The 16,871-nt window shown below is 39.9% G+C and overlaps 1 protein-coding gene across 1 annotated transcript in view; it reads right to left on the reverse strand.

Moving 5' to 3' along the window:
• The window catches only part of CORIN (corin, serine peptidase), a 314,900-nt gene that overhangs the window by 20,551 nt on the left and 277,478 nt on the right, over positions 1-16,871 (reverse strand). Inside the window, exons 17-19 of the mRNA XM_070372356.1 lie at positions 13,719-13,835; positions 10,869-10,918; positions 10,540-10,714 (exon numbers count right to left, since the gene is read on the reverse strand). Coding sequence (XP_070228457.1) covers positions 10,540-10,714; positions 10,869-10,918; positions 13,719-13,835 — 342 coding nt within the window. The remainder of the gene's footprint in view (positions 1-10,539; positions 10,715-10,868; positions 10,919-13,718; positions 13,836-16,871) is intronic.

A 16,871-nucleotide genomic window follows, 5' to 3' on the forward strand; every position in this document is an offset into this window, starting at 1 on the left:
TTCAGATACATTATGATGTCCAGGGGAATTTATACAGAATTGAAGGCATGAGGTCTCTGGATACAATAACCAATTTCAGTTTGCAATTTTCCACACTCAACTCTAGCTTAAACATAAACTCACCACATTTGCACTTAATTCAGCTGGCCAGGTTTAGAGATTTTCTTCTATCTTTGCCTCTTCTTAAGAGCACAGAATTTCCCCTTTTTTTAATCCTGAGTTTACTTTGAATAACTTATACTATTTATCCTTTTTCAGAAAATAAAAATATATTTATAATTAATATTTGTGATAGAAATCACTCTGTTTTACAAGACTTACTCCATAAATAGCACAGTCAGATGGTGACTTGGAAGTATTAATGGTTTGAATAGCATCATTGCTGTTCTACAAATCTTAGGAGCCTCTTACTTTTAATATTGCACCTACCCTTGGTAATTTTTTTAAAGAATTCTCTGCAACACACACAGTGAATAGACTTTATAATAGAGTGGCCACAAAGCAAATGCATAAAGGGCTGAGTATAAGTCAATAATAGCGAGTGTCACATCACAAGACTTGCCATCTCCAGGGCCACCTGCCTCTCAGCTCCCACTCACGGCTGTTGCGTTGGAATGTCCAGTGAGACCTGACCTTCAAATTGTTTCAGAGAAGCCAGAGTTCTGGATTTTATGTAAAGCATACATAGTTTGAAGTGCTGACTGAAAGTTTTTAAATGCATCCAAGAAGCAAAAGAGATCAGATCTAGATTCTTCTTTAGTGTGAGATCTCTGTGGTTTCCAAGTATTTCTACATGTCAGTTAAATCATCTTCTCCCCAGTTATGTGGTGTAAATAGGAATGCTTATTCCATTCCAGAGTAGAGAAAGCAGTGACTCAGAGCAGATGAGGGACTCATCTAAAGTCACAGAGATACTAAGTGATGGTAACAGACCAGAAAGCCTTTAAACCTCTAACACAACCTTTATACTAAGCTTCTCTGAAACAAAGAGGAGGGTTCACAGGCATCAGCACAGGAATCAGGTGTCGGCCACAGAGGGGAAAGCATGCACGATGGGTGGAGGCTGGCTGATGAGTGATAGGATGGCAGACATCAGGAAGATACCTTCTCTTTCCTGAGTGTGTCCCCCAGATACGATGGAGATCTAGCCTTCAATGATGAACTTAAAGAAGTGAACAATTCTATCATCCCAGGGGCCAAAACAAGCAAGAGAAGGGGATAGTCAGATACACATCCTAGACCCTGAGAATCAGATTAAAGAATGTTTTGGGTAAAAGGACAATGTGTCCAGAGATTCGTGAAGCAAGTACAGCTAAACAGAGAGGGGAGAGTTTGAGTTCCAAATTCTGAATCAGCTAATAAAGTAAATGTGACAACATATGACTCTCAGAGCTTTGAAATTGGAAAGTTTATCACAGAACAGTGGCACAAAATTGTAGCAACTGTCAAAAAATCTTAGTCATAGAACCCCCTTCCACCGTTGCTGGGAATGTAAATTGGTACAGCCACTAAGTATGGAGGTACCTTAAAAAATGAAAACTAGAGCTACCGTATGATCCTGCAGTCCCACTCCTGGGAATATATCTGGAGAAAACCATAATTTGAAAAGATACATATACCCCAATGTTCATTGACACACTCTTTGTAATAGCCAATACACGGAAGCAACCTAAATGTCCAGTGACAGATGAATGGATAAAGAAATATGAATAATAGTCATAAAAAAGAATGAAATAAAATCATTTGCAGCAATATGGATGAACTGAGAGATTATCATACTAAATCAGACAGAGCTTCTGCACATCAAAGGAAACTATTAGCAAGGTGAAAAGACAGCCTTCAGAATGGGAGAAAATAATAGCAAATGAAGCAACTGACAAACAACTAATCTCAAAAATATATAAGCAACTCCTACAGCTCAACTCCAGAAAAATAAATGACCCAATCAAAAAATGGGCCAAAGAACTAAATAGACATTTCTCCAAAGAAGACATACAGATGGCTAACAAACACATGAAAAGATGCTCAACATCACTCATTATCAGAGAAATGCAAATCAAAACCACTATGAGGTACCATTTCACACCAGTCAGAATGGCTGCGATCCAAAAGTCTACAAATAATAAATGCTGGAGAGGGTGTGGAGAAAAGGGAACCCTCTTACACTGTTGGTGGGAATGCAAACTAGTACAGCCACTATGGAGAACAGTGTGGAGATTCCTTAAAAAACTGGAAATAGAAGTGCCTTATGATCCAGCAATCCCACTGCTTGGCATACACACTGAGGAAACCAGAAGGGAAAGAGACACGTGTACCCCAGTGTTCATCGCAGCACTGTTTATAATAGCCAGGACATGGAAGCAACCTAGATGTCCATCAGCAGATGAATGGATAAGAAAGCAGTGGTACATATACACAATGGAGTATTACTCAGCCATTAAAAAGAATACATTTGAATCAGTTCTAATGAGGTGGATGAAACTGGAGCTTATTATACAGAGTGAAGTAAGCCAGAAGGAAAAACATAAATACAGTATACTAACGCATATATATATGGAATTTAGAAAGATGGTAACAATAACCCGGTGTACGAGACAGCAAAAGAGACACTGATGTATAGAACAGTCTTATGGACTCTGTGGGAGAGGGAGAGGGTGGGAAGATTTGGGAGAATGACATTGAAACATGTAAAATATCGTGTAAGAAACGAGTTGCCAGTCCAGGTTCGATGCACGATACTGGATGCTTGGGGCTAGTGCACTGGGACGACCCAGAGGGATGGTATGGGGAGGGAGGAGGGAGGAGGGTTCAGGATGGGGAACACATGTATACCTGTGGCGGATTCATTTTGATATTTGGCAAAACTAATACAATTATGTAAAGTTTAAAAATAAAATAAAATTAAAATAAATAAATAAATCAGACAGAAAGACAGATATCATATGATACTGCTTATATGTAGAATCTAAAAATAAAGTATACAAATGAATGTATAAACAAAACAGAAATAGACTCACAGACACAGAAAACAAACTTATGGTTACCAAAGGGGGGAATAAGTTAGGAGTTTGGAATTAATATATACACACAACATGTAGAATAGATAACCAACAAGGACGTACTATTTAAGAAGAGAACTATACTCAGTATTTTGTAGTAATCTCTAAGGGAAAAGAATATGAAGAATATGTATATGTATAACTGAATCACTTTGCTGTACATCTGAAACAAACAAAACATTGTAAATTAACTTATTTCAATAAATTTTGTTTTTGGCCATGCTGTGTGGCTTGTGGGATGTTAGTTCCCTGACCAGTGATTGAATCTGGGCCCCTAGAGGTGGAAGAATGGAGTCCTAACCACTGGACCACCAGGGAATTCCTTCAGTTCAGTTCCATTCAGTCACTCAGTTGTGTCTGACTCCTTGGGACCCCATGGACTGCAGCACACCAGGCCTCCCTGTCCATCACCAACTCCCAGAGTTTACTCAAATTCATGTCCGTTGGGTCAGTGATGCCATCCAACCATCTCACCTTCTGTTGTCCCCTTCTCCTCCCGCCTTCAATCTTTCCCAGCATCAGGGTCCTTTCAAATGAGTCAGTTATTTGCAAAAGGTGGCCAAAGTATTGAGTTTCAGCTTCAGCATCAGTCCTTCCAATGAATATTCAGGGCTGATTTCCTTTAGGATGGACTGGTTGGATCTCCTTGCAGTCCAAGGGACTCTCAAGAGTCTTTTCCAACACCACAGTTTAAAAGCATCAATTCTTCTGTGCTCAGCTTTCTTTATAGTCCAACTCTCACATCCATACATGACCACTGGAAAAACCATAGCCTTGACTAGACAGACCTTTGTTGTGAGGGGGGGCTACCCCATGTCCAAGAGCAAAAGGAATTCCTTATACTTCAACAAATCAATCAATAGGGGGGAAAAAAAACAGGAAAAATTAAAATGGTTCTTAGCAAAATAATGTGTGGGAAGAACAAGAAAAGAGGATTTCTATCTGGGTAAATATTTAATATTAGTAGTAAACTATTTGAACTTTCCTTAAAGTTCAAAAAGATCATTAAAAAATTAATATTAAAAGTAAACTATTTGAACTATTTGAACTTTCCTTAAAGTCCAAAAAGCTAAACTATTTGAACTTTCCTTAACTTCTAATACCTTCATTCAAGGAGAATGATCTTCAGAGAACATCCCAGAAGATTCATCTTCCATGTGATAAAACTGTTAAGTGGTTAATACACTGAAGTGTGGAGTTGATGCCTGGTCTAAGACTATGGGAGGAGTCAGTAGTAGATAAGGTAACATTTCTAGTTCCACCATAGACTGGGTGGTTTAAACAACAAACAGTTACATCTCATAGTTGTTGAGGTTAGAAGACAAAGATTAGGACGCTAGCAGGGTCAAGGTCTGATGAAGACTCTCTTCCTTGCTTATAGATGGTGATCTTGATGTATCTTTACAAGGCACAGGGAGAGAGGGCCAACTTTCTTGCTCTTCTAAGGACACTTAGGCCATTCATGGGGTTTTACCTTCATGACCTAATCACCTCTCAGGGGCCACAACTCCTAATACCACCCTCTTGGGGGTTGGATATTAAACATGGGGACACAAATGTGCTGTCCATAACACACCTGGAGAACTAAAATGTTCAGTATCCTAAAGAAGGAGAAGCTGCAAAAAAAAGAGAGAGAGAGAGGTGGGTGGCGGGATAGGTCAGTAACACAAGAATTTTCACTGTTGTTTTAGAAGAAAAGTGAATAAAGTATTTCAAAAAGGATGTAGTCCTCAAATACTGGGGAGGGTTCCAGTAAGTTGGCAACTGAAAATTCACCATTGGATTTGACAAGATGGAAGTCACTGAGGACTTTGGTAAGTGCCATTTCAAGTGACCTTGATGAGAGCGCAACCGCAGGGACCTGAGGTGAGTATAGGAAGCGTAGGAGTGGAGACAGCGACTGCAGGAAACCCTGAGGAGTTTTACTGTGAATAATAGCTGAAATGTGGCAATAATTGAAGAAGGATGTGAAGTCAAGAGAAGGAGGTTTAAGTTGGAATACTGAGACATGTTTGCTGAAGCGAATGATCCAGCAAAAGGAAAGAAACTGATAAAAAAAACAGCAGTGATAATTTGAAAAACTGTCTTTGGAAAGATGAATGGAAATGTGGTTATCTTTAAATAGGAGCAAGGACACATCCTCCACCATTACTCAAGAGAAAGGAGGGAACATGGCCACTGGCATAGACACCTTGTTGGGATTAGGGATGCAGCAAGGCCAAAGATATAATGATGTCTGTTTTCTCATAAAGAGTGAGATGAGACCAGTGGAGGGTGAAGGACATTTGGGGAGAGAGGAGACGATGTCAAATAATTGAGAATGGAAAAGTGGCTTTACTGTGAACATATATTGATGGGTACCACGTTGTTAGATGCACATTTGAGATTCATGATCATACATTTGACACGAGCTTAGGTAGCAGTCAGGTGTGTGATATTCTCCAGCGATGGCCAGCTGTTTGGCTACAGGTGCAGAGTATGTGAATAGGTAGCTGCAAGACTAGAAGAAACAATAACTGCAAAGGTTGGAAGTGGGAGAACTCTTTAATGAGTTTCTGCAAGCCCCAGAAATGATAGGGATTGGCCCAAAGTTTAGGCCACCTGCTTGCCTAGATCCTAGACCCAGACATCTGCCACTGGAGTGGGTAGAATGCAGAGAATGCCTCTTTAGGGACAGACAAGTTGGGAGCATGGAGTCAGGTTGGGGTCACCACCATTGCTCACTCTCTGGTGATGCTGGAAAACGGCACCCCAGGAGACGTATGGATCCCAAATGGAGAATTCCTGTTTTAGTGGACATCAGTACTTGATGGGAATGGGTCAAATCTCTCAAGGTGACAGAATGGAAAGAACAGACTGTAAATGACTAGCATAGTTTATAAGTACCTAGAAGATAAAGAAGTGACCATGAGGACACCATGTGGGCTCAGTAATAAAAAGTCAGACCCAGCCATTCACTTCTTTTCCTGATTGTATTAAAACACTGTTAGATCAGTACAGGTGGGTGAGCACAAGGGTTTTGTTCTATGGGGAATGAGAAAGAGAGCTGTCCAGAAATAGGTGAAAACATTATTGAGTACTATTAAGAGTCCAGTGGGTGCTGAAAGTCAGACATGACACTAAACTGCATCGTTGGGTAAATGTTCTCAGTTCTAAAGAGCATAGGATTGAAAATGTGCTATTCACATTGACTCTTAGTTAGAGGTCCACCTGATGTGTATGGCAGAAAGATGTAGGGGTAAAGAAGCTGAAGGTCCTAATGGGAGGACTGAATGATACCAGGGTACTAGGTTAGCTGGGGAAAGAAAGAAAAAAGATGAGGAAGAGGCAGAGGACTGAGATAATAGGAGACATACAAATAAGCAAATGCAAGTCTTGGAGTAAAGAATTGGTGTGGTAGAAATCAAGATTTGGGTTACCAGGCAGGGTTAAGGGTTGTGATCATATAGTGAAAGGATAGTTTTTCATGCAGGTTTCCTGGAGAGGAATCAGACACTTCTGAAAATTATGAGTTGTGTGCCAGCCTAAGAAGTTCATCCTTTAGCCTTTTGGAGATGGAATAAGGGAGGAAAATTGCTTGTTAAATTACCCCTGAAACTCAATGTCTTTCTTCCTTAGAACTGTGGAAGTTAAATTGTTATTAGGGCATCTGGGACTTCATCTAATCAACTTAGTACCTCAAGTTTTTAATTTTCCTTTGGGATTTTTAAATACTTCTCCATGGAAGAGCAAGACAACCTTGCCTTTGTTCCCCCCATGAATATAATTAAAAGAGACAGGCTTGCAAAGACCTACTGATGGGTCACACTGGGCCCTGCCAAAGTATGGGATCAGGATATGAAGCAAATCCCATTAATTATAGCAATCAATGATTCCTCCAGAGAGTAAGGCTTACAATTAGAGGTTTTCAAAAACTTTCGAGGCCACTGGAGAGACTGTAAAATAGAATCAAATAGATCAGCACCCATTCAAGCAAAGACTTGCTTGATACTGGGCAATTTCTAACTTTGTATGGATAGGCCAGGCCCCACTCGACAGTTCTGTGAAATTCAGTTCCATAAAATTTCATCAGGGCCTTTGATAGAATATCCATGTCCTTAATTATAAACACATATTTCTTTTCTATTGCAAGGTTCCTCCTTAACTTCACAGATGTATCAGTGGATCTGACATAAAGAGGAAATTCGGATACCACATATGGGAATGACAAAAGTGGCATGTGAACTGAGTGAACTAGCGCATAAAGGGTGTTGTTCCTTTAAAGAGCTGTTGGATTTGTTTAGGTAATCACCTTTTGATGAATGCACTTGCTAGCACAATCTTCTGCTTATCAAGGAGTTATAAATCAGAACTGGAAAAGACATCTGGAAACATCTGGCCCCTTCCAAAGCAATAACATTCCAGTGTATTTCCTGACATACTACACAGACTCTTCCTATCATTTGGTGTCGCTCTTACACACTAAAAGTTCTCAAGAGGAGGTTCTGGTTGGACTTTTTACATTATATTTTCCCCAAAAGAGCAATCAAATAGCTAGACATACACGTTTCCCTTTTATACTCAATTCTTATGTTATATTCTAATTATTTGTTTAGATGTCTGTCTCCTCACTGGCTTAGAATTTCAAGAAATTAAAGATGTGTTCATTTCTTTAACCCCCACCTGAAGATGAATATATGTTCTGGGACTCTATCCTGTAGAAACAAGGGTACTAATAGGTGAGTAGCTTTGTATAAGAAGATGTATTAAGTGTTGTTAAAATGAGAGTAAACTGGAACTAACGTGAATGTCCATCAACTCAGGAATAATATTAATAGAAAAAGTTATTGTGAGTCTCTGTGATGGAGTGTCATTTAGCTTTGAAGAAGAATGAGCTTGCGCTGCATCCATTGACTTGAAGGGGATGTCCATGATGTACTGCCACATGAGAAAATCAATCAGCAAACAAAAGTACAGAGTACGATTTCAAATTGTAAAAATAAACGACACCCTGTGAAAAACAGGTGTTTATATCTGTGGAGGAACAATCGCTAGGGGTTACCTTGAGGATGATGAGAAAGTATAAGACAGAGTGTGTGGAAGGAGATAAAAATAGTCTAGCAAAATGCAAAAATATGCCATAATGCTAAGGGAAAAGTCAGAATGCATGTTTATAGTAATAATATATTAAAAATAAATATTTACCTTTATTGATGTCTTCATTGGTATCTGGCATAATTCTTAAGGCATTACAGAGACTATTTCAGCTGATGCCTCCACCAACACTGTGAGGTCAGGATTGTTATTTTCCTCATTTCACAGATGAGGAAACTGTAGCCCAGAGAAGTTTATAAATTGACCCATGGTCATACAGTAAATAGCAAAGCTGAGGAAATCCCCAGTGGCTCAGTGGTAAAGAATCTGCCTGCAATGCAGGAGACACAGGAGACAAGGGTTCAGTCCCTGGGTCAGGAAGATCCTCTGGAGAAGGATACGGCAACCCACTCCAGTATTCTTGCCAGGAAAATCCTATGGACAGAGCAGCCTAATGGACTACAGTCCAGCCATAGAGTCACAAAGAGTGGGGCACGAATGAGTGATTGAGCATAGCACTGAGCACAGAGGAAAAATAATAATAGACAAATAGGCAAAAAAATGAAACTGCATTTTTTCCCTACAAATTAGCCTGGTTAAATGACAATAACCAATTTAATGAAGTGATAGAATTGTGAGTTTTTTAAAAAATATTTGTTATTATTTATTATTGCCATGCTGTGCTTAGTCACTCAGTCATGTCCGACTCTTTGCAACCTCATGGACTGCCAGGCTTTTCTGTCCATGGGGATTCTCCAGGCAAGAATACTTTTAAATAAAGTAAAATTATTAAAAATAAAGGGAAGAAATGGGAAGGACGGTGGTTTTTAAAACAAGTCCTCAAATACTTTGCCATTCCTCTCTGAGAGAAGAGCTCCATGTTTGGGCCCTTTGAATGTGGGTGGGGCTGTGACAGCTCTCATCAACCCCATAGCAGAAGGGGGTTGTGTGTCTTTGGTGGCTGGATCAAAAACGGTGACACAGCTTCCTCCTGGCTTCCTGTTTTGGGACTCTTGCTCTGGGGAATGCTAGCCACCAAGCTGTGAGTCCTACTTGGAGAGAAACAAAGGCCCCTGCCAACAGGTACAATCTACTCCCGGATTTCAGATGGCTCCAGCCCCAGAACCTTAGAACCTTCCAGCAGAAGCCCCTGACATTGCCAAGCAGAGACAAACCACGAGCTATGTCCTGTCTGGATGTCTAACTTCCAGAATCCTCCATGGGCATAAAACATGGTTGGATTTCATCGTTGTTACTACTGTTGTTATTGCTTGGTTAGGGCTTTTTTTGCTCAGAAATTATATAATAACAATCTAAACCAACAAGGACCTTCTTCAGGGATGTTTGTCAATCTGGCATAGATTTCCCCTTGGTCTTATTTTTCTGCTCCCCTTAGGTATATTTTGATGATTAATTTTATGTGCCAACTGGCTGGACCATGGTGCCCCAACATTTGGCAGACCACCCTCCCTAATGTGGGTGGGCCTTACCAGATCAGTTGGAGACCTTCATAGAACAAAGACTGATTCCCTCCCAAAGCAAGACAGAGTCGCTAGCCAGCACACTGCCTTTGGACTTTTACTGCAGCTCTTACCCGAGCCTCCAGCATGTCTGCCATCCCTTCACACTGTACATTCACCAAATCTCCAGTAACATTTGCCGATTCCCTGAAAACTCTTTCTCTCACTGGTCTGTTTCTCTGGGCAACCCTGACTAATACACATATTTTTTCTTTTACTCTGCTTCCCAAACTCCTCACCAATTCCTCTAGCCTCCTAATGTCACTATGCTGCTGCTGCTGCTGCTAAGTTGCTTCAGTCGTGTCCGACTCTGTGCGACCCCATGGACTGCAGCCTACCAGGCTTATCCGTCCATGGGATTCTCCAGGCAAGAACACTGGAGTGGGCTGCCATTGCCTTCTCCAATGCATGAAAGTGGAAAGTGAAAGTGAAGTCACTCAGTCGTGTCTGACTCTTAGCTACCCCATGGACTGCAGCCTACCAGGCTCCTCCATCCATGGGATTTTCCAGGCAACAGTACTGGAGTGGGGTGCCATTGCCTTCTCCCAATGTCACTATAGCATCCAAGTAAATCCCCACTGTTTAATTTCATATGCATTTGATGTCTTTAAGAGGGCTAGAAAAGAGACTAATGCTGGCTGAAGAGTCAGTCTTCTTTACTTCCTCCTGCCCCTCCCTCTTCAGGACATAAATCATGATTAATACACATCTATTGCCAATAAATGAGCATGATAACACCAAAGGCAGAAAAATCTAAGCAGACAAAGGCCAGGGAAGGAGATCAACTGTGACTTCTGCATTGAATTACGGAATGACATATGCCATTAAGAATGCCCAAATGACAAAAGATCAGATCCAGGCAAAGCAAAAGAAAAGGTGCAGCTTACCCCTCGAAGCAGTGGGCGACCGTCAGAACCCATTTCTTGGCAATGAGGACACAACCACAAATGTGCCCACTGGGTTCACTCTGCAGGGAACACTGCCAGGGCCACCTTCCTGGGCGACTCGTCCGACCCCCTAGAATCCTCTTGTTCATTCGGGCAGCAGGGCGGCGCCCACAGTCTGCCAAGGAGCAGGACAGAGGACAGACAGATGTGACTCATCGCTAAACCCAACTGGATGCCTGCATCTTGGCTGTCATGTACACGAGATCATTTTTCCCCCAAGCCAATCCAGTTAGGTTCATATACCATTGTTATACCACAAATTCTCTCACCTTGTTTAGTACACAGAAGAGAAATCTTACTTCTGCTGTAACAGGACTGCCTAGATTTGGAAACAAAAAAATGGCATAATATTAAGTTACGTATTTATTGTTTACTTCAAACACTTTACCAGTGGAAAGGAAAACACACGTTGTACTTAAGACAGGAACTCTCAAGGCAGGGCTGTGGTCAGCTATCACTTTGGGGTGGGGGTATAGGAAGGATGTACTTTTTTAGTGTATTTAACATCATGATAATTTCACATTTGTGGGAAGAGAAACTACAGTTAGCCAGGTTTCTCCTATCACCTTAGCTGTTTGCACCACCCAGAATATAAACTCAATGATTTTCAAAGTAGGGAGAGGAAAAGGAAAGGAACTAGACTGCTTCTCAGAATGTGTGATGAGGAGGGAGAATGTCAGATTTTTATGCTTATGGAGAGGGCATGTATGTCCAAAAGAAACTGAGAAATGGTTTGAGAGAAATAATGTATTACTTCAAAAAGGTAGAGAACAGACAAAGGAACTGAATATTTAGACTAGAAGAGAATCTTGTAGAGACTTTATTACCTTTTAAAAAACTGTAGTTGATTTACAATATTGTGTTAGTTTCAAGTATACAGCACTGTAATTCAGTTATTTTTCTGATTATATTCCATTATAGCTTATGATAAGATGTTGAATATAATCCCTCATGCTATACAGTAGATCTTTGTTGCTTATCTGTTTTATGTACAGTAGTTTGTACCTATTAATCCCATATTCCTAATTTGTCTCTCCCTGCTTCCCTTTCACCTTTGGTAACCATACATTTGTTTTCTATGTTGCTGAGAACTTTCAGTGTTAAACTACGTATCTATGATTAGCTGACAGGAAGAAGGGGGATTAAATCCATGCCATGTTACTCTAGGTGGCAGGATCAGAATCAATAGGTGGAACTTATAGAAACAGTGCATTCAGGAAAGCAAAGCTTTTTAAAAATCAGAGTTAAATTTTGAAGGAAAACACATGGCCATGTTTAAGCATCTATCAATGTGGCTGCACAGGAGAATTCAGTTCAGGGTGTGATAAGTTTATATCACAAGGTTCTCTGCTAAGCATTTATTCTACAATGCAAATTTAAAGGAAAAAAAACAACACTTTGAGGCTATCAAATATACTAGGATGTGCGTAGAATCCTTGATCTGTCAGGAAAAACAAAAACCCTAAGTATTAATTTCCACATTCCTTTTTGAAGACCTGCTATATTTTCTTTTGTTGCTAAATTTGCATGTGGATCTATGTGTACAATAAATTATATAATACAGAAAAAGCACATATACGTTTTACCTTCCCATAACCTGAAGTCCTATCTCCTCCTCACTCTCGTCTCATTATCCTTAGTTTCTTTGTAGCACTTCCAAATATGTGAAATTCATTGTTTGTTATTGCTTATACTCTCTCTTCTCACCTCTAAAGTGTATGTTTCCTGAGACCAGGGTTTTTGTCCCCCTTATCACTTCTACATCCCCTCAGAGCTCAACAATAAACCTGGCATAGAAAAGATAGCAATGATTAGCTGTTATCTATTAGATCTTAAAATCATAGCTTTTAGGAATAGGGAAAGATCGAAGACTATCTATCTGTCTTAACTCTTTTATTTTAAAAGGAAATTGAGGTTGTGTGGGATCACACATCTAGGTAGTAAGGCAGGACTAGAATTAAATCACTGACTCCTCATTTCAAGTGACTTTATCTATCTATCCATCTACCTATCTATCTATCTACCGACCTAGAAGGGCTTTCCTGGAAGTTCCAGTTTGGGAGAACAAACCACTCTGTTGGAAGATTCAGGTCATTGTTTTGGAGAAGGTGCTTCAGTTGACAGAAGCAGAAATTTTCAGAAATTTGGTCACAGTTTTGTCTATAGGGAAAATGTCAAGACATCTAAAGAAAAATGACCCACCTTTTAATTTTCTTCTTTGAAATTCTTAAGAGGTGGTTTCCCTAGCACTAATTAAAAGCTTTGGAGTCACAAAAACTTGGTTTGAGTTCAGAGAATAGCACTTACCATTTGTGGGCTGTGAATCTGAGCAAGTTTTATGTAAATATTCTATAGCTATGCCCCTATAATGTCATAATCACTAGATGTGTTGCAGGGGGAAAGACAGGCGGAGAGGCCCCGCGGACAGACCGAGAAGAGCGGACGCGCTCACCGGAAACGCCCGTCCCTCATCCGGCACCGCTTAGGCTCGGCCCAGGAGAGCACGACCACACCACATCCATCAGTTGCACTTTCATGCTCCTATAATGTCATAATCACTAAATGTGTTAATTCCCTCAATGTATCTTTCTCCTGCACCCCTGCTCATAGATGAGGGAGCAACGCTTTTTAACATTCCACGATTTTTTTTTAGGGGAATTTTTTCAGAAGTGAATTTTCAAGGTTACTTGATTACAATTTCTTTGTGTGTGTGTTTTTTTCTCAGACTTTCCGAGTTTTATCAGCTGTCATTACTTCAATTTCTTCTGTTAACTAGTTCCATGTAGCATCTGTAGGAAGTGTAGACATTAAGAACTTATTTCAAACAGGATGTGAAAAAACACTCTAAGATTAGAACCCGAGCTCCTCATCCTACACTATGATAGTTTCTGTAATCGTAATTTAAAAACGCAGTTAGCCAAAAGAAAAAGATGTAAGTCTACAAAGAAGGAAAAAAGCCAAATGATGTTGAAATACAAATGTCCTTAGGTAGTCTATGGAAGTTCCTCTTTGATGTGACACATTTAGAATACCTTAGATTTGAAACAGAAGCAGGGCCTTGATGATAGACCTTTGCTCCATAATCCACTCTACACAGCTCTAGTAATGGGTTGTCTTACCCTTTTACCAGTAGTTCGTGCAAAGTTGTTGCATTAAGGCTCTCCCAGTTGGAGTGTAATGTAAGCCACTGTTGGTCTTGCTCCTGTTCCTCTATCAATTTGGTCATAGATGGTTCCCTAATAGAAAGACAAATACCAGATAAATATTCTAGTGCAATGATCTTTGACCAAGCAATATCATTATTGAGCACTTACTTCTGCCTGCCAAAGTAGAAGATGTGGGCTCGATCTCTGGGTCAGGAAGATCCCCTGTAGAAGGAAATGGCAACCCACTCCAGTATTCTTGCCTGGAGAATTCCAGGGACAGAGGAGCCTGGGGGGCTATGTCCATGAGGTCATAAAGGAGTCAGATAAGACTTAGCAACTAAACAACAACAATAACAACTCTTACAAAAAAGAAGCATTAAATTAATAGTCAATATTTCAAGAGGGGGATTAGTATTCAAAAAAGTTTGCTATGGAATGTGATCAGCAAGAGAAGTTACTAAAAGTATCCTGAAGCAATAAAGATCCACAATGTTATAGCTATTTTAGTCACTCTCTGCGGAAATGTATTTGTACATCTGAGGTGTTGGAATTCTAACATATGCCATGTAAAAGCCAATACCTGAAAAACAAGAGCAAGTTTTGGAAGGAATCAAAAGTAAATAAAATTTAATTGCCTGGAGTATTTTTCATCTTTTCTTATCTAGTATAATCTTACAATAAAGCAATATCTTACAATAAGTAATAAGTAGAGAAAATCAATGGCTATTTAGTGTCTGTTTAGACAGTATAAAATTGTAAGTGGGATTTTTTCAACATACTGCAAAATATTTATGCAGTAAAAATTAGGAAGGACTCTAGGAAGCAGAGATAGTGGTGAGCATCATTTTGCTGTTTACCTATATTCTCACTCAGCTTCCACCACTACTCTGCTTTGAATGCCTCATTCAGGTATCACATAAATACAATTGGCCTGTAGCCAAGCTTTAAAATTTTAAGTTTCCAAACTGTTTGGGTTTTTATGTAAAATATCCTATACTTCAAGAAATAGTTGGTTCACTTAGGCAATCCATATTTGAAGAAAATCTTTTGGATCTTTTTCACCTGATGCTATCATGGGTCGATGAGGTGGTGGAATTCATTTTAGACAGGAGGAAGGAGGGTTCCTTCTGAATCTGGAAGAAAGTAGGAGAGAAGGAAATAGGTACTTGGATTTGGAGATGGGGAGAGAATTCAAGAGAGTTCATGAGAGAATGCAAATCAGATAATCAGATGAGTTCAGTTCAGTTCAGTCCCCCAGTTGTATCCAACTCTTGTGACCCCATGGACTGCAGCATGCCAGGCTTCTCTGTCCATCACCAACTCCAGGAGTTTATCCAAACTCATGTCCATTGAGTCAGTGATGCCATCCAACCATGCTTATCCCCTTCTCCTCCCACCTTCAATCTTTCCCAGCATCAAGGTCTTTTCAAATGAGTCAGTTTTTTGCATCAGTTGGGCAAAGTATTGGAGTTTCAGCTTCAGCATCAGTCCTTCCAATGAATATTCAGGACTGATTTCCTTTAGGATGGACTGATTAGATCTCCTTGCAGTCCAAGGGACTGTCAAGAGTCTTCTCCAACAACACAGTTCAAAAGCATCAATACTTTGGTGCTCAGCTTTCTTTTATAGTCCATCTCTCACATCCATACATGACTACTGGGAAAACCATAGCTTTGACTAGACAGATCTTTGTTGACAAAGTAATGTCTCTGCTTTTTAATATGCTGCTAGGTTGGTCATAACTTTTCTTTCAAGGAGTAAGCATCTTTTAATTTCATGGCTGCAGTCACCGTCTGCAGTGCTTTTGGAGCCCAAGAAAATAAAGGCTGTCACTGTTTCCCCATCTATTTTCCATGAAGTGATGGGACCAGATGCCATGATCTTAGTTTTCTGAATGTTGAGTTTTAAGCCAACTTTACACTCTCCTCTTTCACTTTCATCAAGAGGTTCTTTAGTTCTTCCTTACTTTCCGCAATAAGGATGTTGTCATCTGCATATCTGAGGTTACTGATATTCCTCCTGGTAATCTTGATTCCAGCTTCTGCTTCATCCAGTTCAGCATTTTGCATGATGTACTCTGCATATAAGTTAAATAAGAACGATGACAATATACATCCTTGATATACTCCTTTCCCAATTTGGAACGAGTCAGTTGTTTCATGTCCAGTTCTAACTCTTGCTTCTTGATCTACAAACAGATTTCACATGAGGCAATTCACGCGGTCTGGTATTCCCAACTCTTTAAGTATTTTCCACAGTGTATTGTGATCCACAAAGTCTAATGCTTTGGCACAGTCAATAAAGCAGAAGTAGATGTTTTTCTGGAACTCTCTTGCTTTTTCAATGACCCAATGGATGTTGGCAATTTGATCTCTGGTTCCTCTGCCTTTATTAAATCCAGCTTGAACATCTGGAAGTTCACAGTTCATGTACTGTTGAAGCCTGACTTGAAGAACTTTGAGCATTCCTTTACTAATGTGTGAGATGAGTGCAATTGTGCAGTAGTTTGAGCATTCTTTGGCATTGCCTTTCTTTGGGATTGGAATGAAAACTGACCTTTTCCAGTCCTGTGGCCATTGCTGTGTTTTCCAAATTTGCCAACATATTGAGTGCAGCACTTTCACAGCATCATCTTTTAGGATTTGAAATAGCTCAACTGGAATTCCATCACCTCCACTAGCTTTGTTTTTAGTGATGCTTCCTAAGGCCCACTTGACTTCACATTCCAGGATGGCTGGCTCTAGGTGAGTGATCGTACCATCATGGTTATCTGTATCATGAAGATCTTTTTTGCATAGTTCTTCTGTGTATTTTTGCCACCTCTTCTTAATATCTTCTGCTTCTGTTAGGTCCATACCATTTCTGTTCTTTATTGTGCCCATCTCTGCATGAAATGTTCCCTTGGTATCTCTGATTTTCTTGAAGAGATCTCTAGTATTTCCCATTCTACTGTTTTCCTCTATTTCTTAGCACTAATCACTGAGGAAGGCTTTCTTATTTCTCCTTGCTATTCTTTGGAATTCTGCATTCAAATGGACATAGATTTCCTTTTCTCCTTTGACTTTTGCTTGTCTTTCTTTTCATAGCTATTTGTAAGGACTCCTCAGACAACCATTTTGCCTTTTT

This window comes from Bos mutus, chromosome 6, assembly GCF_027580195.1.
Source record: "Bos mutus isolate GX-2022 chromosome 6, NWIPB_WYAK_1.1, whole genome shotgun sequence".
Taxonomy (NCBI): domain Eukaryota; kingdom Metazoa; phylum Chordata; class Mammalia; order Artiodactyla; family Bovidae; genus Bos; species Bos mutus.